The 25,522-nt window shown below is 49.3% G+C and overlaps 1 protein-coding gene across 1 annotated transcript in view; it reads left to right on the forward strand.

The window, feature by feature from the left end:
• The window catches only part of LOC115121267 (solute carrier organic anion transporter family member 4A1-like), an 88,926-nt gene that overhangs the window by 49,313 nt on the left and 14,091 nt on the right, over window positions 1-25,522 (forward strand). The window contains exons 2-6 of the mRNA XM_065005202.1: window positions 9,077-10,139; window positions 17,171-17,261; window positions 18,488-18,609; window positions 18,726-18,837; window positions 20,662-20,816. Coding sequence (XP_064861274.1) covers window positions 9,311-10,139; window positions 17,171-17,261; window positions 18,488-18,609; window positions 18,726-18,837; window positions 20,662-20,816 — 1,309 coding nt within the window. The 5' untranslated portion in view covers window positions 9,077-9,310. The remainder of the gene's footprint in view (window positions 1-9,076; window positions 10,140-17,170; window positions 17,262-18,487; window positions 18,610-18,725; window positions 18,838-20,661; window positions 20,817-25,522) is intronic.

The following is a 25,522-nucleotide window of genomic DNA, read 5'->3' on the forward strand; positions in this document are numbered from 1 at the left end:
TGTTGACATCGGAGGGATCGAGTGTAGGTTTTTTCAGAAGGGGTGCAACTCTCGCTCTCTTGAAGACGGAAGGGACGTAGCCAGCGGTCAGGGATGAGTTGATGAGCGAGGTGAGGTAAGGGAGAAGGTCTCCGGAAATGGTCTGGAGAAGAGAGGAGGGGATAGGGTCAAGCGGGCAGGTTGTTGGGCGGCCGGCCGTCACAAGACGCGAGATTTCATCTGGAGAGAGAGGGGAGAAAGAGGTCAGAGCACAGGGTAGGGCAGTGTGAGCAGAACCAGCGGTGTCGTTTGACTTAGCAAACGAGGATCGGATGTCGTCGACCTTCTTTTCAAAATGGTTGACGAAGTCATCTGCAGAGAGGGAGGAGGGGGGGGAGGAGGATTCAGGAGGGAGGAGAAGGTTGCAAAGAGCTTCCTAGGGTTAGAGGCAGATGCTTGGAATTTAGAGTGGTAGAAAGTGGCTTTAGCAGCAGAGAGAGAAGAGGAAAATGTAGAGAGGAGGGAGTGAAAGGATGTCAGGTCCGCAGGGAGGCGAGTTTTCCTCCATTTCCGCTCGGCTGCCCGGAGCCCTGTTCTGTGAGCTCGCAATGAGTCGTCGAGCCACGGAGCGGGAGGGGAGGACCGAGCCGGCCTGGAGGATAGGGGACATAGAGAGTCAAAGGATGCAGAAAGGGAGGAGAGGAGGGTTGAGGAGGTCAGAATCAGGAGATAGGTTGGAGAAGGTTTGAGCAGAGGGAAGAGATGATAGGATGGAAGAGGAGAGAGTAGCGGGGGAGAGAGAGCGAAGGTTGGGACGGCGCGATACCATCCGAGTAGGGGCAGTGTGGGAAGTGTTGGATGAGAGCGAGAGGGAAAAGGATACAAGGTAGTGGTCGGAGACTTGGAGGGGAGTTGCAATGAGGTTAGTGGAAGAACAGCATCTAGTAAAGATGAGGTCGAGCGTATTTCCTGCCTTGTGAGTAGGGGGGGAAGGTGAGAGGGTGAGGTCAAACGAGGAGATGAGTGGAAAGAAGGAGGCAGAGAGGAATGAGTCAAAGGTAGACGTGGGGAGGTTAAAGTCGCCCAGAACTGTGAGAGGTGAGCCGTCCTCAGGAAAGGAGCTTATCAAGGCATCAAGCTCATTGATGAACTCTCCGAGGGAACCTGGAGGGCGATAAATGATAAGGATGTTAAGCTTGAAAGGGCTGGTAACTGTGACAGCATGGAATTCAAAGGAGGCGATAGACAGATGGGTAAGGGGAGAAAGAGAGAATGACCACTTGGGAGAGATGAGGATCCCGGTGCCACCACCCCGCTGACCAGAAGCTCTCGGGTGTGCGAGAACACGTGGGCAGACGAAGAGAGAGCAGTAGGAGTAGCAGTGTTGTCTGTGGTGATCCATGTTTCCGTCAGTGCCAAGAAGTCGAGGGACTGGAGGGAGGCATAGGCTGAGATGAACTCTGCCTTGTTGGCCGCAGATCGGCAGTTCCAGAGGCTACCGGAGACCTGGAACTCCACGTGGGTCGTGCGCTGGGACCACCAGATTAGGGTGGCCGCGGCCACGCAGTGTGGAGCGTTTGTATGGTCTGTGCAGAGAGGAGAGAACAGGGATAGACAGACACATAGTTGACAGGCTACACAAGAGGCTACGCTAATGCAAAGGAGATTGGAATGACAAGTGGACTACACGTCTCGAGTGTTCAGAAAGTTAAGCTTACGTAGCAAGAATCTTATTGACTAAAATGATTAAAATGATACAGTACTGCTGAAGTAGGCTAGCTGGCAGAGGCTGCGTTGTTGACTATGTAGGCTAGCTGGCAGTGTCTGCGTTGTTGACACTACACTAATCAAGTCGTTCCGTTGAGTGTAATAGTTTCTACTGTGCTACTGTGCTGCTATTCGGGGCTAGCTGGCTAGCTAGCAGTGTTGATTACGTTACGTTGCGTTAAAAGAACGACAATAGCTGGCTAGCTAACCTAGGAAATCGCTCAAGACTACACAATTATCTTTGATACAAAGACGGCTATGTAGCTAGCTATGTAGCTAGCTACGATCAAACAAATCAAGCCGTTGTACTGTAATGAAATGAAATGAAAAATGTGATACTACCTGTGAAGCGAAATGCGACCGGGTTGTTGAGTGCAGATGCGACCGCTCGCTCCAACCCGGATGAAATCAAAGGCATGGAAGGTGGCTGGCTGGACATGGTTCTGGAGGTGGCTGGCTGGACATGGTTCTGGAGGAGTTGATGCCTTACTACGATGGCTTCTATACCGGAGGAGTTGATGCCTCATTACGATGGCTTCTATACCGGAGGAGTTGATGCCTCATTATGATGGCTTCTATACCGGAGGAGTTGATGTCTCAATACGATGGCTTCTATACCGGAGGAGTTGATGCCTCATTATGATGGCTTCTATACCGGAGGAGTTGATGCCTCATTACGATGGCTTCTATACTTGAGGAGTTGATGCCTCATTACGATGGCTTCTATACTTGAGGAGTTGATGCCTCATTACGATGGCTTCTATACCGGAGGAGTTGATGTCTCAATACGATGGCTTCTATACAGGAGGAGTTGATGTCTCAATACGATGGCTTCTATACCGGAGGAGTTGATGCCTCATTATGATGGCTTCTATACCGGAGGAGTTGATGTCTCAATACGATGGCTTCTATACTTGAGGAGTTGATGCCTGATTACGATGGCTTCTATACTTGAGGAGTTGATGCCTGATTACGATGGCTTCTATACTTGAGGAGTTGATGCCTCATTACGATGGCTTCTATACCGGAGGAGTTGATGCCTCATTACGATGGCTTCTATACCGGAGGAGTTGATGCCTCATTATGATGGCTTCTATACCGGAGGAGTTGATGTCTCAATACGATGGCTTCTATACTTGAGGAGTTGATGCCTGATTACGATGGCTTCTATACTTGAGGAGTTGATGCCTGATTACGATGGCTTCTATACTTGAGGAGTTGATGCCTCATTACGATGGCTTCTATACCGGAGGAGTTGATGCCTCATTACGATGGCTTCTATACTTGAGGAGTTGATGCCTCATTACGATGGCTTCTATAGCGGAGGACTTGATGCCTCATTATGATGGCTTCTATCCCGGAGGAGTTGATGCCTCATTATGATGGCCAGCTTCTGAGCAGGCACTCACAGAAGTGGTTGTGGTTCTTGACTTGGCTCTAAAACTGATCATATTGAATATGTTCCCATCTGTCCTGTAGGTGATGTTTATGCCTATGGATAGTCTGCTCTCTGTAAGGTGACCCATTCCAGCCAGAAGAGGGTTGTTGCGATGACCCAGCCTCGCTTTACTTCGGTCTTTATCTCGATTGGCTCTGTGGTTTCACTACCAGACAGAATGACACACCGTCATGCAGGAAGTGGAGGATGTTAACACATTGTGTAGGGCAGCCACATCAGGAGGATTCTCCACAGGGCCTCAGGGTTAACAGAGGTCAAAGGTCATGTATAGCGGTAGTCTATCATGTCTGAAGACACACACACACACACTATCCCAGGTTACAATGGTGATAAATCACTTCAGAACAGCTGTAGTGCTATTCAGTTCTCTATTCACACACAACATTCACATTACAACATAACTGTTCTGCTCTAGTGAATATCTGTTCAGGTAATGAGGTTGCATTTACACTAGTTACCATTGTTTGCAATTCACCTTTTGACCTCTGATCCCTGAGATGTGTTAACCGAAAATAGTATATTACTGTATAATACAGTGGTTATTATATATGATATTATATGATATTATTCATCGGTTATTGATATATGATTTTATATTATACTGTATAGTACAGTGGGGGGGTCCAGTAAGGTGGTCAATGGGAGGTGGTAGTAAGCTCTAGCTAGTTACACAGGATTAGCTACTGTAGTGGTGGGCCGTTCCACTTTGGCCGTCATCAGAAGGATCCAACCGTTAGAGTTGGGCTTTGTGCCGTCTCAGCGTGAGTCTTTACTTAAGAGGCTTGGAGAGACAGGCTTAGCACCTGGGATACCTTCAGTCTTTATCTCTCTCCTCTGTTTCTATCATCAGCCTGGCTCTCTCGCTCTCTCTTCTGTAGGATATATTTGGGATTACCATGAGGAGGAGTGGAGGTAGGATGTTAATCGTGCTTAATATTGACTTAGTGTTTGCTGTCATGCTTCATGATTGGTATTGAAGAGTAATTGAGAAAACATTGAACAAAAAACAGTATGGTGAATCTAAGGAATTAATTTCCTCAATCTGATTATATTGTTAACTAAATTAAGTAAATGATGTTGTACCGAGGAGAGGATTATTAGGCTAATAGGTTATGTGAAAGAAGGGGGGGGATTCTGCGTAGCTCCCAAAACTAAGCAAGAGAAGAGGAGTTTCTTAAAACGACTCCCTCAGAATAAAAGATAACAGCACTGTGCTCACTTTAATTATATGTTTAAAACGGTTGTTAGCTTTTCTTTCGTAATACTTGCTCAACCAAACATTAAGAAGAGGAACCAATAAAATGAAATGGGTTGAGCGACCATTGAACAAGACATCACATGTTTGTAGTTCTGAAGAAGAAACTGTTTCTACAGGTGTCCTGGAAGTTCTTTGAGCAGTTACATTATATTCAATAGAATGGTTTCAAAAATCAAAACAGAAAATGGTCTCTACAAACCAAGCAACAAGGAGTGTGTTTGATAAGGTAAGACTGGTGTCCTTCATAGAAATATTCAAGTGTTATCTGACTAAATGCTTTCACTTCTTTTTGATTGCTGTTTTCGTGTTGGGATAGGTTTGATGAGATGGAGTCTGAACGGTAGAATTTGATTAGCTGGTGAACTCTTCAAGGGAGAATGAAAGCAAAGGCAATGTTGGCTACTGTGTACTTTGCCAGCGATTGACATAAAGTCTGAAAGCAAGTATTTCAGCGATTGACATAACGTCTGAAAGGCACTTGCCCATTGGGAAAATCGGGAGTATTAGTTGGTTGCCCTAAGATTATGATCACTTGACCGAAAACATGTAAATGAGCTATTTACACGTAGAAGTGCCTTACTGTGTATTGTCTGCCTTTCACCTACACACAGGGGAGGAATCAGAAACATCAGTACTGGAATTATTTTTCATTTGGTTATCAGCAAAACAATTCTCAGAGCAGATTCAACTTGCCCAACTGCCATGTACAGTACATTCAGAAAGTATTCAGACCCTTTTCCACATTCTGTTACGTTACAGCCTTATTTTAAAATGGATTTAATACGTGTTTTTCCTCATCAATCTACACACAATAGCCCCTAATGACAACGTGAATACAGGCTTTTAGAAATGTTTGCAAAAAAACAAACAAACAAAAAATATATCACTTATTTACATAAGTAATCAGACCCTTCTCTATGAGACTCGAAATGGAGCTCCGGTGCATCCTGTTTCCATTGATCATCCTTGAGATGTTTCTACAACTTGATTGCAGTCCACTTGTGGTAAATTCAATTGATTAAACATGATTTGGAAAGGCACACACCTGTCTATATAAGATCCCACAGTTGACAGTGCATATCAGAGCAAAAACCAAGCCATGAGGTCGAAGGACTTGTCCGTAGGACTCCGAGACAGGATTGTGTTGAGGCACAGATCTGGGGAAGGGTACCAAAGAATGTCTGCATCATTGAAGGTCCCCAAGACCACTGGGGCGGCAGGTAGCCTAGTGGTTAGAGCGTTGGACTCCGATGGTCACTCTGACAGAGCTCCAGAGTTCCTCTGTGGAGATGGGAGAACCTTCCAGAAGGACGACTATCTCTGCAGCACTTCACCAATCGGAAGAAGCCACTCCTCAGTAAAAGGCACATGACAGCCCTCTTGGAGTTTGCCAAAAGGCACCTAAAGGACTCTAAGACCATGAGAAACAAGATTCTCTGGTCTAATGAAACCAAGATAGAACTTTGGCCTGAATGCCAAGCATCACTTCTAGAGGAAACCTGGTGGTGGCAGCATCATGCTGTGGGGATGTTTTTCAGTGGTCGGGATTGGGAGACTAGTCAAGATCAGGGGAAAGATTAACGTAGCAAAGTACAGAGAGATTCTTGATGAAAACCTGCTCCAGAGCGCTCAGGACCTCAAACTGGGGCAAATGTTCACCTCCCAACAGGACAATGACCCTAAGCACACAGCCAAGACAACGCAGGAGTGGCTTCGGGACAAGTCTCTGAATGTTCTTGAGTGGCCCAGAGCCCGGACTTAGACCCAATCTAACATCTCTGGAGAGACCTGAAAATAGCTGTGCAGCAACGCTCCTCATCCAACCTGACAGAGGTTGAGAGGATCTGCAGAGAAGAATGGGGGAAACTCCCCAAATACAGGTGTTCCAAGCTTGCTTATTTAAATCAACTGCCCAATGGGGCAACCTCCCAGCACACTCAACTAGCATGACTACTCAGTTCACTTGCCCCAGGTAGTCGGGCAACCCTTCATGTCAATCCCTGCTATGCCTATTGTATAAGGCCCCTGTGCTTCTATTTCAACTGTGGCCAGCTGTCTGTCTGAACCACACACACACACACACACACACACACACACACACAAGCAAAGCCATTTACAGAGTTAGCCAATCACCTCAGTACCCCTGCCTTACCATCCGTTTTCATTTATTTCTTCATTTTGGGGAATGAGAAGTGGAGGTGAGGTGGTGTGGGGTGAAGAGGGGTGAGGTGGTGTGGAGTGAAGAGGGGTGAGGTGGTGAGGGGTGAAGAGGGGTGAGGTGGTGTGGGGTGAAGAGGGGTGAGGTGGTGTGGGGTGAAGAGGGGTGAGGTGGTGTGGGGTGAAGAGGGGTGAGGTGGTGTGGGGTGAAGAGGGGTGAGGTGGTGTGGAGTGAAGAGGGGTGAGGTGGTGTGGGGTGAAGAGGGGTGAAGAGAGGTGAGGTGGTGTGGGGTGAAGAGGGGTGAGGTGGTGTGGGATGAAGAGGTGTGGAGTGAAGAGGGGTGAGGTGGTGTGGGGTGAAGAGGGGTGAGGTGCGGGGTGAAGAGGGGTGAGGTGGTGTGGGGTGAAGAGGGGTGAGGTGGTGTGGAGTGAAGAGAGGTGAGGTGGTGTGGGGTGAAGAGGGGTGAGGTGGTGTGGGGTGAAGAGGGGTGAGGTGGTGTGGGGTGAAGAGGGGTGAGGTGGTGTGGGGTGAAGAGAGGTGAGGGGGTGTGGGGTGAAGAGGGGTGAGGTGGTGTGGGGTGAAGTGGGGTGAGGTTGTGTGGGGTGAAGAGGGGTGAGGTGGTGTGGGGTGAAGAGGGGTGAGGTGCGGGGTGAAGAGGGGTGAGGTGGTGTGGGGTGAAGAGGGGTGAGGTGGTGTGGGGTGAGGTGGTGTGGAGTGAAGAGAGGTGAGGTGGTGTGGGGTGAAGAGGGGTGAGGTGGTGTGGGGTGAAGAGGGGTGAGGTGGTGTGGGGTGAAGAGGGGTGAGGTGGTGTGGGGTGAAGAGGGGTGAGGTGGTGTGGGGTGAAGAGGGGTGAGGTGGTGTGGAGTGAAGAGGGGTGAGGTGGTGTGGGTGAAGAGGTGGTGTGGGAGGTGGTGTGGGGTGAAGAGGGGTGAGGTGGTGTGGGGAGAAGAGGGGTGAGGTGGTGTGGGGTGAAGAGGGGTGAGGTGGTGTGGGGTGAAGAGAGGTGAGGTGGTGTGGGGGTGAAGAGGGGTGAGGTGGTGTGGGGTGAAGAGGTGTGGAGTGAAGAGGGGTGAGGTGGTGTGGGGTGAAGAGGGGTGAGGTGCGGGGTGAAGAGGGGTGAGGTGGTGTGGGGTGAAGAGGGGTGAGGTGGTGTGGAGTGAAGAGAGGTGAGGTGGTGTGGGGGTGAAGAGGGGTGAGGTGGTGTGGGGTGAAGAGGGGTGAGGTGGTGTGGGGTGAAGAGGGGTGAGGTGGTGTGGGGTGAAGAGAGGTGAGGGGGTGTGGGGTGAAGAGGGGTGAGGTGGTGTGGGGTGAAGTGGGGTGAGGTTGTGTGGGGTGAAGAGGGGTGAGGTGGTGTGGGGTGAAGAGGGGTGAGGTGCGGGGTGAAGAGGGGTGAGGTGGTGTGGGGTGAAGAGGGGTGAGGTGGTGTGGAGTGAAGAGAGGTGAGGTGGTGTGGGGTGAAGAGGGGTGAGGTGGTGTGGGGTGAAGAGGGGTGAGGTGGTGTGGGGTGAAGAGGGGTGAGGTGGTGTGGGGTGAAGAGGGGTGAGGTGGTGTGGGGTGAAGAGGGGTGAGGTGGTGTGGAGTGAAGAGGGGTGAGGTGGTGTGGAGTGAAGAGGGTTGAGGTGGTGTGGGGTGAAGAGGGGTGAGGTGGTGTGGGGTGAAGAGGGGTGAGGTGGTGTGGGGTGAAGAGGGGTGAGGTGGTGTGGGGTGAAGAGAGGTGAGGTGGTGTGGAGTGAAGAGGGATGAGGTGGTGTGGAGTGAAGAGAGGTGAGGTGGTGTGGGGTGAAGAGAGGTGAGGCGGTGTGGGGTGAAGAGGGGTGAGGTGGTGTGAGAGATCCAGGGGTCAGCTGATCACCATATGAATGACCTTTGGTTCACCTGTTAGCCTGTGTTCTACCTTCTGTTCCACAGCACCATGTGCGGTCACTGGGTTCATTTGCAGACATCTATCAGAGATGTTATTCAAAGTATTTCAACGGTCATTCATGGAGGACAATGCTCTTGAGAGCCAGTAAACTATATAGGGAACATTCACTGAGTAGATACAGTATGTCTTTATGTAAAATGGTGAGATGACTGCTGTGTTTGTCTGGGGGTGAACCTGTGGGTCTGGACAATGTAGTTGTGTTAGTGTCTTGGCCTGTCCTTGGACCAGCTCCCCCCATGCAGAGCTAATCCCTTTAGTGTTTTGTTCTGGTCCTCTGGACCTCTCCATCGCCCTGGCATCATCACAGGAGGGTAATAGGCAGTACAGTACCATGAGACCGGGCTAAACCAGGCCAGACCAGAGACACATGCTCTCTGTCTGTCAGCAGGCACTAGACCGAAAGGAATTGGCTCAGATTTAAAGTTCACGTGTTTTATTAGAATCATAATTTTTTAAATCTCCACGTTTTCATATTTTCAAAAGAACACCTTGTGATAATGTCTGACAATCTTCTCCTCTCTCCTTTTTTAGGAGGACGTTTCCCAGAGGCCCCAGTAAAGCACAACCTGTCCATTTCCCTGTGTAGTGGTCCCCTCTGGCAGGATTGCTTTCTACTTGCAGACACTTTCACTGCTCAGTGGCATATCCATACCCTGGGTGAGATAGAGTATAGACACTAGCCCACAGGAGAAAGTCAACCCTTTCTTACAACGCACTCACTCTCCCAGGCCTTTTATCCCTCTCAAAGAGCCCCTCCCTGGGGTCATGCCTATCCTACTCACTGCCGACGTCTCCTTCAGCTCCAAGCAGGAGCTGCTGGACCCCCAGGACGGCCCTATGTGCCCCTCCCTAGAGACACCCAGCCCTGTAGACTCTCAGGAGGACAGCCCAGTGGGTTCAGGCCCCGGCAGCGCCGCTGGAAACAGCCCCGCTCGCCACATCATCCTCACCCGGGCTGCTACCCCACTGCCTGGACAGCTTTACACGGGCCAAGCACCCGCGGAGACCCCACTGGGCCTCACATTCATCCCCACACACTCAGAAGGCCTGTGTGGCTGGGGGGCTCTGACGCCCCGAGTCATCCAGACCTTCAACACCCCTCGCTGGGTACTGTTCTTCCTGTGTGTGGCCTCCTTCCTCCAGGGCATGATCATTAACGGCTTCATCAACACCGTGGTGACCTCCATAGAGAGACGTTTTGACCTGCGCAGCTACCAGACCGGTCTCATCGCCAGCTCCTACGACATCGCTGCCTGTGTGTGCCTGGCCTTCGTCAGTTACTTTGGTGGGACGGGGCACAAGCCTCGCTGGCTAGGCTGGGGGGTGCTGGTCATGGCGCTAGGATCTCTGGTGTTCGCCCTGCCTCACTTCACCACTCCCCCGTACCAGGTAAGCATGCCCGAGCAGACAGGGGTGTGTACGGGGAACCGTACCAGACGTTGCCATGATAACGAGGGTGGGGGCCTGTCCAGCTACCGCTTTGTCTTCATGCTGGGCCAGTTCCTGCATGGGGTGGGAGCCACGCCCCTCTACACTCTGGGCGTCACCTACCTGGACGAGAACGTCAAATCCAGCTACGCCCCGGTGTACATCGGTGAGTCACTGAGCACAACACCGTGAGCGTGGTTCTGATCTCTTAATGAGATGGTTTTGTATTTCCTGTTCATATTCATCCATCTGGTGCATGTCTTTATCAGCCACTAGAGAAAAGTTTCCATTGTTTTTAATAATGATACAATGTTTCATTTAAACGTAAAAACAAAAAAACAAGTGTACTGTGTCCAAGGACCTGTAAACTGCAGAGCATAGCTTACTTGATTCTCATATGGTGTAGACTATAGTCTTTACTACTCTTCTTTTTTATTTTTTATTTTATTTATTTTACCTTTATTTAACTAGGCAAGTCAGTTAAGAACAAATTCTTATTTTCAATGACGGCCTAGGAACAGTGGGTTAACTGCCTGTTCAGGGGCAGAATGACAGATTTGTACCTTGTCAGCTCAGGGGTTTGAACTTGCAACCTTCCGGTTACTATCCCAACACTCTAACCTCTAGGCTACCCTTCTCTCTGTGCTGCCGGTATTTGTGGTGGCTGACTGATACCGTGTTGTGGCGGCTGACTGATACCGTGTTGTGGCGGCTGACTGATACCGTGTTGTGGCGGCTGACTGATACCGTGTTGTGGCGGCAGACTGATACCGTGTTGTGGCGGCTGACTGATACCGTGTTGTGGTGGCTGACTGATACCGTGTTGTGGTGGCTGACTGATACCGTGTTGTGGCGGCTGACTGATACCGTGTTGTGGCGGCTGACTGATACCGTGTTGTGGTGGCTGACTGATACCGTGTTGTGGTGGCTGACTGATACCGTGTTGTGGTGGCTGACTGATACCGTGTCCTGGCAGTGTTTGTGGTGGCTGACTGATACCGTGTCCTGGCAGTGTTTGTGGTGGCTGACTGATACCGTGTCCTGGTGGTGTTTGTGGGGGCTGACTCATACCGTGTCCTGGTGGTGTTTGTGGTGGCTGAATGATACCGTGTCCTGGCAGTGTTTGTGGCGGCTGACTGATACCGTGTCCTGGTGGTGTTTGTGGCGGCTGACTGATACCGTGTCCTGGCAGTGTTTGTGGCGGCTGACTGATACCGTGTCCTGGTGGTGTTTGTGGTGGCTGACTGATACCGTGTCATGGTGGTGTTTGTGGCGACTGACTGATACCATGTCCTGGTGGTGTTTGTGGCGACTGACTGATACCGTGTCCTGGCAGTGTTTGTGGTGGCTGACTGATACCGTGTCCTGGTGGTGTTTGTGGCGGCTGACTGATACCGTGTCATGGTGGTGTTTGTGGCGACTGACTGATACCGTGTCCTGGTGGTGTTTGTGGCGGCTGACTGATACCGTATCCTGGTGGTGTTTGTGGCGGCTGACTGATACCGTGTCCTGGTGGTGTTTGTGGTGGCTGACTGATACCGTGTCCTGGCAGTGTTTGTGGTGGCTGACTGATACCGTGTCCTGGCAGTGTTTGTGGCGGCTGACTGATACCGTGTCCTGGTGGTGTTTGTGGCGGCTGACTGATACCGTGTCCTGGTGGTGTTTGTGGCGGCTGACTGATACCGTGTCCTGGCAGTGTTTGTGGCGGCTGACTGATACCGTGTCCTGGTGGTGTTTGTGGTGGCTGACTGATACCGTGTCCTGGCAGTGTTTGTGGTGGCTGACTGATACCGTGTCCTGGCAGTGTTTGTGGCGGCTGACTGATACCGTGTCCTGGTGGTGTTTGTGGCGGCTGACTGATACCGTGTCCTGGTGGTGTTTGTGGCGGCTGACTGATACCGTGTCCTGGCAGTGTTTGTGGCGGCTGACTGATACCGTGTCCTGGTAGCGTTTGTGGTGGCTGACTGATACCGTGTCCTGATGGTGTTTGTGGCTGCTGACTGATACCGTGTCATGGTGGTGTTTGTGGCGACTGACTGATACCGTGTCCTGGTGGTGTTTGTGGCGACTGACTGATACCGTGTCCTGGCAGTGTTTGTGGTGGCTGACTGATACCGTGTCCTGGTGGTGTTTGTGGCGACTGACTGATACCGTGTCCTGGTGGTGTTAGTGGCGGCTGACTGATACCGTATCCTGGTGGTGTTAGTTGGTGGCTGACTGATACCGTGTCCTGGTGGTGTTTGTGGTGGCTGACTGATACCGTGTCCTGGCAGTGTTTGTGGTGGCTGACTGATACCGTGTCCTGGCAATGTTTGTGGTGGCTGACTGATTCCGTGTCCTGGCGGTGTTTGTGGCGGCTGACTGATACCGTGTCCTGGTGGTGTTTGTGGTGGCTGACTGATACCGTGTCCTGGCAGTGTTTGTGGCGGCTGACTGATACCGTGTCCTGGTGGTGTTTGTGGTGGCTGACTGATACCGTGTCCTGGCAGTGTTTGTGGCGGCTGACTGATACCGTGTCCTGGCAGTGTTTGTGGCGGCTGACTGATACCGTGTCCTGGTGGTGTTTGTGGCGGCTGACTGATACCGTGTCCTGGTAGTGTTTGTGGCGGCTGACTGATACCGTGTCCTGGTGGTGTTTGTTGCGTTTGACTGATACCGTGTCCTGGCAGTGTTTGTGGCGGCTGACTGATACCGTGTCCTGGCAGTGTTTGTGGCGGCTGACTGATACCGTGTCCTGGCAGTGTTTGTGGCGGCTGACTGATACCGTGTCCTGGCAGTGTTTGTGGCGGCTGACTGATACCGTGTCCTGGCAGTGTTTGTGGCGGCTGACTGATACCGTGTCCTGGCAGTGTTTGTGGCGGCTGACTGATACCGTGTCCTGGCAGTGTTTGTGGCGGCTGACTGATACCGTGTCCTGGTGGTGTTTGTGGCGGCTAACTGATACCGTGTCCTGGTGGTGTTTGTGGCGGCTAACTGATACTGTGTGTGAATTATATCCATGTGGTTTCATCTGCATTAGGTGTGTGTGGGTGGTCAGAGACCACAGACTGACACAGCAGCCACCAGAATGCTGTGAGACTGTCAGACAAGGGTAGAATGACAGGAAACAGGATGTGCAGATGAGAGCAGAGTCTGATTCATTGGTATGAGGGTCATTAGGTTGACTCGCTAAACACACGCTTTAGATGTGAAATCATGCGTGTAGAGAGGATTGTAATCTAATGGATCGGAATGGCAATTTTTAACTCTATAACAGTGACAGACTGTTTACACCCCTGTCGATTGGTTGTTGAATACAGTTGTTCAAATTGGATTGTGGGTAACATTATGTCATTATGTCTCCAACTGAACTCCAACAGACAAGTCCCAGAAACCCCTGCTACATCTGTTCTCTATTGAATCAGGCAATTTGACCATCCCTTAGATCTTCCCTGTCTTCCAATCAGCAGTTTCCCCACAGACGTCAATAATATGCCTTTGAATTGTGCCTCTCCCCCCGCTATTTTCCTTTCAGAGGCAATAGAACACAATCACCATTTCAATGACCTCAGTGAGAACTCAGTGAAAGGACTCAGTCTGTCTCTGTGAGCTTATTGATCAAAAATAAACAACTCATATGAAAACCAAACTTATCAAAGTAGGAACAATGAGGTCTTTTAACCCGGTTGAGGCAGGAACAATTGTATTTTATGTATTAAGGATCGCTATTACCTGTTGCCAAGGCAGCAGCTACTCCTGGGGCCCAGCAACATTCAGGCAGTTATAGACCGTTTATAGACCGTTTATAGACCGTTTATAGACCACATTTATAGACCGTTTATAGACCACATTTATAGACCACATTTATAGACCACATTTATAGACCATGTTTATAGACCACATTTATAGACCGTTTATAGACCACATTTATAGACCACATTTATAGACCACATTTATAGACCACATTTATAGACCGTTTATAGACCACATTTATAGACCACATTTATAGACCGTTTATAGACCACATTTATAGACCACATTTATAGACCACATTTATAGACCGTTTATAGACCGTTTATAGACCACATTTATAGAACACATTTATAGACCGTTTAAAATGTTTCAGACCACTACTCTACTACCACATATCTACAACACAGTGTGTTCCCTCAGACCACTACTCTACTACCACATATCTACAACACAGTGTGTTCCCTCAGACCACTACTCTACTACCACATATCTACAACACATTAAGTGTCTGCCCTCAGACCACTACCCTACTACCACATATCTACAACACATTAAGTGTGTTCCCTCAGACCACTACTCTACTACCACATATCTACAACACATTAAGTGTGTTCCCTCAGACCACTACTCTACTACCACATATCTACAACACAGTGTGTTCCCTCAGACCACTACTCTACTACCACATATCTACAACACAGTGTGTTCCCTCAGACCACTACTCTACTACCACATATCTACAACACATTGTGTTCCCTCAGACCACTACTCTACTACCACATATCTACAACACAGTGTGTTCCCTCAGACCACTACTCTACTACCACATATCTACAACACAGTGTGTTCCCTCAGACCACTACTCTACTACCACATATCTACAACACAGTGTGTTCCCTCAGACCACTACTCTACTACCACATATCTACAATACATTGTGTTCCCTCAGCCCACTACTCTACTACCACATATCTACAATACATTAAGTGTGTTCCCTCAGACCACTACTCTACTACCACATATCTACAATACATTAAGTGTGTTCCCTCAGACCACTACTCTACTACCACATATCTACAATACATTAAGTGTGTTCCCTCAGACCACTACTCTACTACCACATATCTACAATACATTAAGTGTGTTCCCTCAGACCACTACTCTACTACCACATATCTACAACACAGTGTGTTCCCTCAGACCACTACTCTACTACCACATATCTACAATGCATTAAGTGTGTTCCCTCAGACCACTACTCTACTACCACATATCTACAATACATTAAGTGTGTTCCCTCAGACCACTACTCTACTACCACATATCTACAACACATTGTGTTCCCTCAGACCACTACTCTACTACCACATATCTACAATACATTAAGTGTGTTCCCTCAGACCACTACTCTACTACCACATATCTACAACACATTAAGTGTGTTCCCTCAGACCACTACTCTACTACCACATATCTACAACACAGTGTGTTCCCTCAGACCACTACTCTATTACCACATATCTACAACACAGTGTGTTCCCTCAGACCACTACTCTACTACCACATATCTACAACACATTGTGTTCCCTCAGACCACTACTCTACTACCACATATCTACAACACAGTGTGTTCCCTCACCACTTCCCTCAGACCACTACTCTACTACCACATATCTACAACACAGTGTGTTCCCTCAGACCACTACTCTACTACCACATATCTACAACACAGTGTGTTCCCTCAGACCACTACTCTACTACCACATATCTACAACACAGTGTGTTCCCTCAGACCACTACTCTACTACCACATATCTACAATGCATTAAGTGTGTTCCCTCAGACCACTACTCTACTACCACATATCTACAATACATTAAGTGTGTTCCCTCAGACCACTACTCTACTACCACATATCTACAACACATTGTGTTCCCTCAGACCACTACTCTACTACCACATATCTACAATACATTAAGTGTGTTCCCTCAGACCACTACTCTACTACCACATATCTACAACACATTAAGTGTGTTCCCTCAGACCACTACTCTACTACCACATATCTACAACACAGTGTGTTCCCTCAGACCACTACTCTACTACCACATATCTACAACACAGTGTGTTCCCTCAGACCACTACTCTACTACCACATATCTACAACACAGTGTGTTCCCTCAGACCACTACTCTACTACCACATATCTACAACACAGTGTGTTCCCTCAGACCACTACTCTACTACCACATATCTACAACACAGTGTGTTCCCTCAGACCACTACTCTACTACCAGATATCTACAACACATTGTGTTCCCTCAGACCACTACTCTACTACCACATATCTACAACACAGTGTGTTCCCTCAGACCACTACTCTACTACCACATATCTACAACACAGTGTGTTCCCTCAGGCCACTACTCTACTACCACATATCTACAATACATTAAGTGTGTTCCCTCAGACCACTACTCTACTACCACATATCTACAACACAGTGTGTTCCCTCAGACCACTACTCTACTACCACATATCTACAACACAGTGTGTTCCCTCAGACCACTACTCTACTACCACATATCTACAATGCATTAAGTGTGTTCCCTCAGGCCACTACTCTACTACCACATATCTACAATACATTAAGTGTGTTCCCTCAGACCACTACTCTACTACCACATATCTACAACACATTGTGTTCCCTCAGACCACTACTCTACTACCACATATCTACAACACATTAAGTGTGTTCCCTCAGACCACTACTCTACTACCACATACCTACAATACATTGTGTTCCCTCAGACCACTACTCTACTACCACATATCTACAACACAGTGTGTTCCCTCAGACCACTACTCTACTACCACATATCTACAATGCATTAAGTCTGTTCCCTCAGACCACTACTCTACTACCACATATCTACAACACAGTGTGTTCCCTCAGACCACTACTCTACTACCACATATCTACAACACATTGTGTTCCCTCAGACCACTACTCTACTACCACATATCTACAACACATTAAGTGTGTTCCCTCAGGCCACTACTCTACTACCACATATCTACAACACATTAAGTCTGTTCCCTCAGACCACATCTCTACACACATGTACACATGGATTTTGTTTTCTAGATATTAGCTGTTTTTTATCTGATTCTACTGCTTGCATCAGTTACCTGATGTGGAACAGAGTTCCATGTAGTCATGTCTCTATGTAGTACTGTACAATTACACAAACAAAACAATGTAGAGGACTTTATTATGGACAGACTTCTCCCCATCTTAGCCACAAGCAGTTTAGTCACCACATGATTTATTACCAGATTTAGTTGAGGTTAAGGGTTTAGTGAATGATTTCTCCCAATTACAATGCGTTTAGTAACAATGAGGGGATGTAGGAAGACCCTAACTGAAGCTCTTTTCTGGTCTCTGTCTGTCTGGCTCCTCAGGGATCTTCTACACAGCAGCCATCGTGGGCCCAGCTGCAGGGTATCTTCTAGGAGGATACTTCCTCAACATCTACACAGAGATCCACATGACGTGAGTACCTCGGTCTGTCTGCCTCCACCTACCATACCTCTTGACTCAGCTCAGGGGAACAGCTTCTTAATGCGTCTGTATTTACCGTATCTGATTCAGCTGGACCCGTAGACTATAACAATTATTTCACCTACAGATATACAGTAGACTCCAGCCACCCTAGTCACAGACTGTTGTATTGGGCGCATGTGACAAATAACATTTGATTTGATTTGAGTGGCAATTCTACAGATATACAATACTACCCTCTAGTGGCCATTCTACAGATATACAATAATACCCTCTAGTGGCCATTCTACAGATATACAATACTACCCTCTAGTGGCCATTCTACAGATATACAATACTACCCTCTAGTGGCCATTCTACAGATATACAATACTACCCTCTAGTGGCCATTCTACAGATATACAATACTACCCTCTAGTGGCCATTCTACAGATATACAATACTACCCTCTAGTGGCCATTCTACAGATATACAATAATACCCTCTAGTGGCCATTCTACAGATATACAATACTACCCTCTAGTGGCCATTCTACAGATATACAATACTACCCTCTAGTGGCCATTCTACAGATATACAGTACCTCCCTCTAGTGGCCATTCTACAGATATACAATACTACCCTCTAGTGGCCATTCTACAGATATACAATACTACCCTCTAGTGGCCATTCTACAGATATACAATACTACCCTCTAGTGGCCATTCTACAGATATACAATACTACCCTCTAGTGGCCATTCTACAAATATACAATACCTCCCTCTAGTGGCCATTCTACAGATATGCAATACTACCCTCTAGTGGCCATTTATACAAATAGACAATACTGCCCTCTAGTGGCCATTCTACAGATATTCAATACTACCCTCTAATGGCCATTCTACAAATATACAATACTACCCTCTAGTAGCCATTCTACAAATATACAATACTACCCTCTAGTGGCTATTCTACAGATATACAATACTACCCTCTAGTGGCCATTCTACAGATATACAATACTACCCTCTAGTGGCCATTCTACAGATATACAATACTACCCTCTAGTGGCCATTCTACAGATACACAATAATGCCCTCTAGTGGTCCTTTGCAGTGTAACATTTACTCATAATTCTCAATAAATAAGCCAAAGCTCTCGACTTCATTATTGTCCATATCGCAACTTTTTGTCCTCTTCGTCATGTCTTCTTCTGTGCCCCTTCCCTGTGTGTAGGACGGAGCTGACTCCAGAGAACCCTCTGTGGGTGGGGGCCTGGTGGATTGGCTTCCTGGCGGGAGGCGCAGCAGGGCTGGTCGTCGCCCTGCCCATCCTGGGTTACCCACGCCAACTACCAGGTTACTGACCAACTTAATGTCACTTCACCAACACCACAGAACCCAACACATCCCAATGAGATCAGTCTTTGACATCAACATATATATCTGTATTTTTCCCCCCTTTCTCTGCCCAGGCTCTCAGAAGTATGTGGCCATGCGTGTGTCTGAGACCCACCAGCTGAAAGATGGCAGTCAGGCCAGTGCATCAGACCCTCAGTTTGGGAAGTCAGTGAAAGACATGCCCAGGTACAGTAGGTGACCCTACCCTCTACGGTACAGAAGGAACCAGGCCTTCCACTCTCCTTCTCTATTTATTAACTCACACTATAACACTGACAGATGGATTCAATCTGATCAGCTAATGTTAACTAACTCACGTTTGTACATCGCGCTGGATTCGTACAATTGACCTTATTTTAGCGACCCCCCAAAAAACGTAATACTTCCAGATCAACTGTAATATCAATACCGTTGTAAAGCACAATTTCTCCCCGTTTCCAACATAACTTGGGCTCAGAAAGCAGACTGATTCTCCATGGCAACAGGGGATTAGTGAGAGGAAACAGGACAAAGACTACATTGTGTTACATAACATGGTAGTAAAGTGTCTCGGAGTAGGAGGGCTGGTCTAGGATCTGTCTGAATCAGCTTACAGTACTACAAAAATTGTTCCAAAAGGTTTCTGTGGCTGTCCCCATAGGAGAACCCTTTTTAGTTCCAGGTACAACCCTTTTTGTTGCCAGGTATAACTCTGTTGGGTTCTACCTGGAACCAAAAGGGTTTCTTCAAAGGGTTCTCCTATGGGGACAGCCAAATAACCCTTTTTGGTTCTAGAAAGAAAATTATTTTCTAAGAGTGTATTCATGTACAGTATATTTTAAAGGCGAAAGTTATTGTGGATCAGCTCTCTGAGATGTTGTGGATACGGGCCCAGGTCTCAGTGTTAGAGATTATGGAGGAGCTTTACTTTAATTAAGAACTGAAGATCTTACTAAGGAAATAACCCCACTCTCTTCTCTCTCTCTCTCGCTCTCTCTCTCTCTCTCTCTCTCTCTCTCTCTTTCTCTCTCTCTCTCTCTCTCTCTCTCTTTCACTCTCCCTTCTCTCTCTCTCTCTCTCTCTCTCTCTCTCTTTCACTCTCCCCTCTCTCTCTCTTTCACTCTCTCTTCTCTCTCTCTCTCTTTCACTCTCTCTTTCACTCTCTTTCACTCTCTCTTTCACTTTCTCTTCTCTCTTTCACTCTCTCTTCTCTCTCTTTCACTCTCTCTTTCACTCTCTCTTTCACTCTCTCTTTCTCTCTCTCTTTCACTCTCTCTTCTCTCTCTCTTTCACTCTCTCTTCTCTCTCTCTTTCACTCTCTCTTTCACTCTCTCTTTCACTCTCTCTTTCTCTCTCTCTTTCACTCTCTCTTCTCTCTCTCTTTCACTCTCTCTTCTCTCTCTCTTTCACTCTCTCTTCTCTCTCTCTCTTTCACTCTCTTCTCACTCTCTCTTTCACTCTCTCTTTCACTCTCTCTTCTCTCTCTCTTTCACTCTCTCTTTCACTCTCTCTTTCACTCTCTCTCTCTCTTTCACTCTCTCTTTCACTCTCTCTTCTCTCTCTCTCTTTCACTCTCTCTTTCTCTCTCTCTTTCACTCTCTCTTCTCTCTCTCTTTCACTCTCTCTTCTCTCTCTCTCTTCACTCTCTCTTCTCTCTCTCTCTTTCACTCTCTTCTCACTCTCTCTTTCACTCTCTCTTTCACTCTCTCTTCTCTCTCTCTTTCACTCTCTCTTTCACTCTCTCTTTCACTCTCTCTTTCACTCTCTCTTCTCTCTCTCTCTTTCACTCTCTCTTTCACTCTCTCTTTCACTCTCTCTTTCACTCTCTCTTCTCTCTCTCTCTTTCACTCTCTCTTTCACGCTCTCTTTCACTCTCTCTTTCACACTCTCTTCTCTCTCTCTCTCTTTCACTCTCTCTTCTCTCTCTCTCTTTCACTCTCTCTTTCACTCTCTCTTTCACTCTCTCTTCCACTCTCTCTTTGACTCTCTCTTTCACTCTCTCTTTCTCTCTCTCTTTCACTCTCTCTCTAGGTCAGTGTTGCTCCTGCTGAAGAACCCTCCCTTCCTCTTCCTGTGTCTGGCGGGGGCCACAGAGGCTACCCTCATCGCTGGCATGTCCACCTTCGGCCCCAAGTTCCTAGAGTCTCAGTTCAGTCTGAGTGCATCTGAGGCAGCCACCTGGTTTGGTGAGAGAGCATCAGAACACTAACTCCACCCCACACAAACTGTGATGTGAGACACACGTTCTACATGACGTTAGCAAGCTTGTTTACAATGGGACACGCGCTGCCACGTCACGGTACGTGGTGCTCTGCCACGTCACGGTACGTGGTGCTCTGCCACGTCACGATACGTTGTGCTCTGCCACGTCACGGTACGTGGTGCTCTGCCACGTCACGATACGTGGTGCTCTGCCACGTCACGGTGCGTGGTGCTCTGCCACGTCACGGCACGTGGTGCTCTGCCACGTCACGGTACGTGGTGCTCTGCCACGTCACGGTACGTGGTGCTCTGCCACGTCACGGTACGTGGTGCTCTGCCACGTCACGATACGTGGTGCTCTGCCACGTCACGGTACGTGGTGCTCTGCCACGTCACGATACGTGGTGCTCTGCCACGTCACGGTACGTGGTGCTCTGCCACGTCACGATACGTGGTGCTCTGCCACGTCACGGTACGTGGTGCTCTGCCACGTCACGGTACGTGGTGCTCTGCCACGTCACGGTACGTGGTGCTCTGCCACGTCACGGTACGTGGTGCTCTGCCACGTCACGATACGTGGTGCTCTGCCACGTCACGATACGTGCTGCTCTGTCACGATACGTAGTGTTCTACCACGTCACGATGCATGGTGCTCTGCCACGTCACGATACGTGGTGCTCTGTCACGATACGTAGTGTTCTACCACGTCTCGATACGTGGTGCTCTGCCACGTCACGATGCATGGTGCTCTGCCACGTCACGATACGTGGTGCTGTCACGATACGTAGTGTTCTACCACGTCTCGATACGTGGTGCTCTGCCACGTCACGATGCATGGTGCTCTACCACGTCACAGTACGTGGTGCCACGTCACGGTGCGTGGTGCTCTGTCACGTCACGATATGTGGTGCTCTGCCACGTCACGATACGTGCTGCTCTGTCACGATACGTAGTGTTCTACCACGTCTCGATACGTGGTGCTCTGCCACGTCACGATGCATGGTGCTCTGCCACGTCACGATACGTGGTGCTCTGTCACGATACGTGCTGCTCTGCCACGTCACGATACGTGGTGCTCTGCCACGTCACGATACGTGGTGCTCTGCCACGTCACGGTACATGGTGCTTTGCCACGTCACAATACGTGGTGCTCTGCCACGTCACAATACGTGGTGCTCTGCCACGTCACAATACGTGCTGCTCTGCCACGTCACGATACGTGGTGCTCTGCCACGTCACAATACGTGGTGCTCTGTCACGATGCGTGGTGCTCTGCCACGTCACAATACGTGCTGCTCTGCCACGTCACAATACGTGCTGCTCTGCCACGTCACGATACGTGGTGCTCTGCCACGTCACAATACGTGGTGCTCTGCCACGTCACGATACGTGGTGCTCTGCCACGTCACGATACGTGGTGCTCTGCCACGTCACGGTACATGGTGCTTTGCCACGTCACGATACGTGCTGCTCTGCCACGTCACGATACGTGGTGCTCTGCCACGTCACGGTACGTGGTGCTCTGCCACGTCACGATACGTGGTGCTCTGTCACGATGCGTGGTGCTCTGCCACGTCACGATATGTGGTGCTCTGACACGATACGTGGTGCTCTGTCACAATACTTGGTGCTCTGCCACGTCACAATACGTGGTGCTCTGCCACGTCACTATGCGTGGTGCTCTGACACGATGCGTGGTGCCACGTCACGATACGTGGTGCTCTGTCACGATGCGTGGTGCTCTGACACGATACGTGGTGCTCTGCCACGATACGTAGTGCTCTGTCACAATACTTGGTGCTCTGCCACGTCACAATACTTGGTGCTCTGCCACGTCACTATACGTGGTGCTCTGCCACGTCACGATTCGTGCTGCTCTGTCACGATACGTGCTGCTCTGTCACGATACGTAGTGCTCTACCACGTCACGGTACGTCGTGCTCTGCCACGTCACAATACGTGCTGCTCTGCCACGTCACGATGCATGGTGCTCTGCCACGTCACGATACTTGGTGCTCTGCCACGTCACGATACGTGCTGCTCTGCCAGGTCACGATACGTGGTGCTCTGCCACGTCACGGTACGTGGTGCTCTGCCACGTCACGATACGTGGTGCTCTGTCACGATGCGTGGTGCTCTGCCACGTCACGATATGTGGTGCTCTGACACGATACGTGGTGCTCTGTCACAATACTTGGTGCTCTGCCACGTCACAATACGTGGTGCTCTGCCACGTCACTATGCGTGGTGCTCTGACACGATGCGTGGTGCCACGTCACGATACGTGGTGCTCTGTCACGATGCGTGGTGCTCTGACACGATACGTGGTGCTCTGCCACGATACGTAGTGCTCTGTCACAATACTTGGTGCTCTGCCACGTCACAATACTTGGTGCTCTGCCACGTCACTATACGTGGTGCTCTGCCACGTCACGATACGTGCTGCTCTGTCACGATACGTGCTGCTCTGTCACGATACGTAGTGCTCTACCACGTCACGGTACGTCGTGCTCTGCCACGTCACAATACGTGCTGCTCTGCCACGTCACGATGCATGGTGCTCTGCCACATCACGATACTTGGTGCTCTGCCACGTCACGATACGTGCTGCTCTGCCAGGTCACGATACGTGGTGCTGTCACAATACTTGGTGCTCTGCCACGTCACAATACTTGGTGCTCTGCCACGTCACAATACTTGGTGCTCTGCCACGTCACAATACTTGGTGCTCTGCCACGTCACAATACTTGGTGCTCTGCCACGTCACTATACATCATGCTCTGCCACGACACAATACTTGGCGCTCTGCCACGTCACAATACTTGGTGCTCTGCCACGTCACAATACTTGGTGCTCTGCCACGTCACTATACTTGGCGCTCTGCCACGTCACAATACGTTGCGCTCTGCCACGTCACTATACTTGGCGCTCTGCCACGTCACAATACGTTGCGCTCTGCCACATCACTATACTTGGCGCTCTGCCACGTCACTATACTTGGTGCTCTGCCACGTCACTATATGTTGCGCTCTGCCACGTCACTATACTTGGCGCTCTGCCACGTCACTATACTTGGTGCTCTGCCACGTCACAATACTTGGCGCTCTGCCACGTCACTATACTTGGTGCTCTGCCACGTCACTATACTTGGCGCTCTGCCACGTCACTATACTTGGTGCTCTGCCACGTCACTATACTTGGCGCTCTGCCACGTCACAATACTTGGTGCCACGATACGTGGTGCTCTGCCACGTCACGATACGTGGTGCTCTGCCACGATATGTGGTGCTCTGCCACGATACGTGGTGCTCTGTCACAATACTTGGTGCTCTGCCACGTCACAATACTTGGTGCTCTGCCACATCACTATACATCATGCTCTGCCACGTCACAATACTTGGCGCTCTGCCACGTCACAATACTTGGTGCTCTGCCACGTCACTATACTTGGCGCTCTGCCACGTCACAATACTTGGCGCTCTGCCACGTCACAATACATCATGCTCTGCCACATCACAATACTTGGTGCTCTGCCACGTCACAATACTTGGTGCTCTGCCACGTCACAATACTTGGTGCTCTGCCACGTCACTATACTCGGCGCTCTGCCACGTCACTATACTTGGTGCTCTGCCACGTCACAATACTTGGTGCTCTGCCACGTCACAATATGTTGCGCTCTGCCACGTCACTATACTTGGCGCTCTGCCACGTCACTATACTTGGTGCTCTGCCACGTCACTATACTTGGCGCTCTGCCATGTCACAATATGTTGCGCTCTGCCACGTCACTATACTTGGCGCTCTGCCACGTCACTATACTTGGCGCTCTGCCACGTCACAATACTTGGTGCTCTGCCACGTCACAATACTTGGTGCTCTGCCACGTCACTATACTTGGTGCTCTGCCACGTCACAATACTTGGTGCTCTGCCACGTCACTATACTTGGTGCTCTGCCACGTCACAATACTTGGTGCTCTGCCACGTCACTATACATCATGCTCTGCCACGTCACAATACTTGGTGCTCTGCCACGTCACTATACTTGGCGCTCTGCCACGTCACAATAAGTTGCGCTCTGCCACGTCACGGTACGTGGTGCTCTGCCACGTCACAATATGTGGCGCTCTGCCACGTCACAATACGTGGTGCTCTGCCACGTCACTATACTTGGTGCTCTGCCACGTCACTATACTTGGCGCTCTGCCACGTCACTATACTTGGTGCTCTGCCACGTCACTATACTTGGTGCTCTGCCACGTCACTATACTTGGTGCTCTGCCACGTCACTATACTTGGTGCTCTGCCACGTCACTATACTTGGCGCTCTGCCACGTCACTATACTTGGCGCTCTGCCACGTCACAATATGTGGCGCTCTGCCACGTCACTATACTTGGTGCTCTGCCACGTCACTATACTTGGTGCTCTGCCACGTCACTATACTTGGTGCTCTGCCACGTCACTATACTTGGCGCTCTGCCACGTCACTATACTTAGTGCTCTGCCACGTCACAATACGTGCTGCTATACAATACTAACCTTCCCTCCTCATTCCTCACATACACATGGTACTAACCTTCCCTCCTCATTCCTCACATACACATGGTACTAACCTTCCCTCCTCATTCCTCACATACACATGGTACTAACCTTCCCTCCTCATCCCTCACATACACATGGTACTAA

Source organism: Oncorhynchus nerka, linkage group LG20 (assembly GCF_034236695.1).
Source record: "Oncorhynchus nerka isolate Pitt River linkage group LG20, Oner_Uvic_2.0, whole genome shotgun sequence".
Classification (NCBI taxonomy): Eukaryota; Metazoa; Chordata; class Actinopteri; order Salmoniformes; family Salmonidae; genus Oncorhynchus; species Oncorhynchus nerka.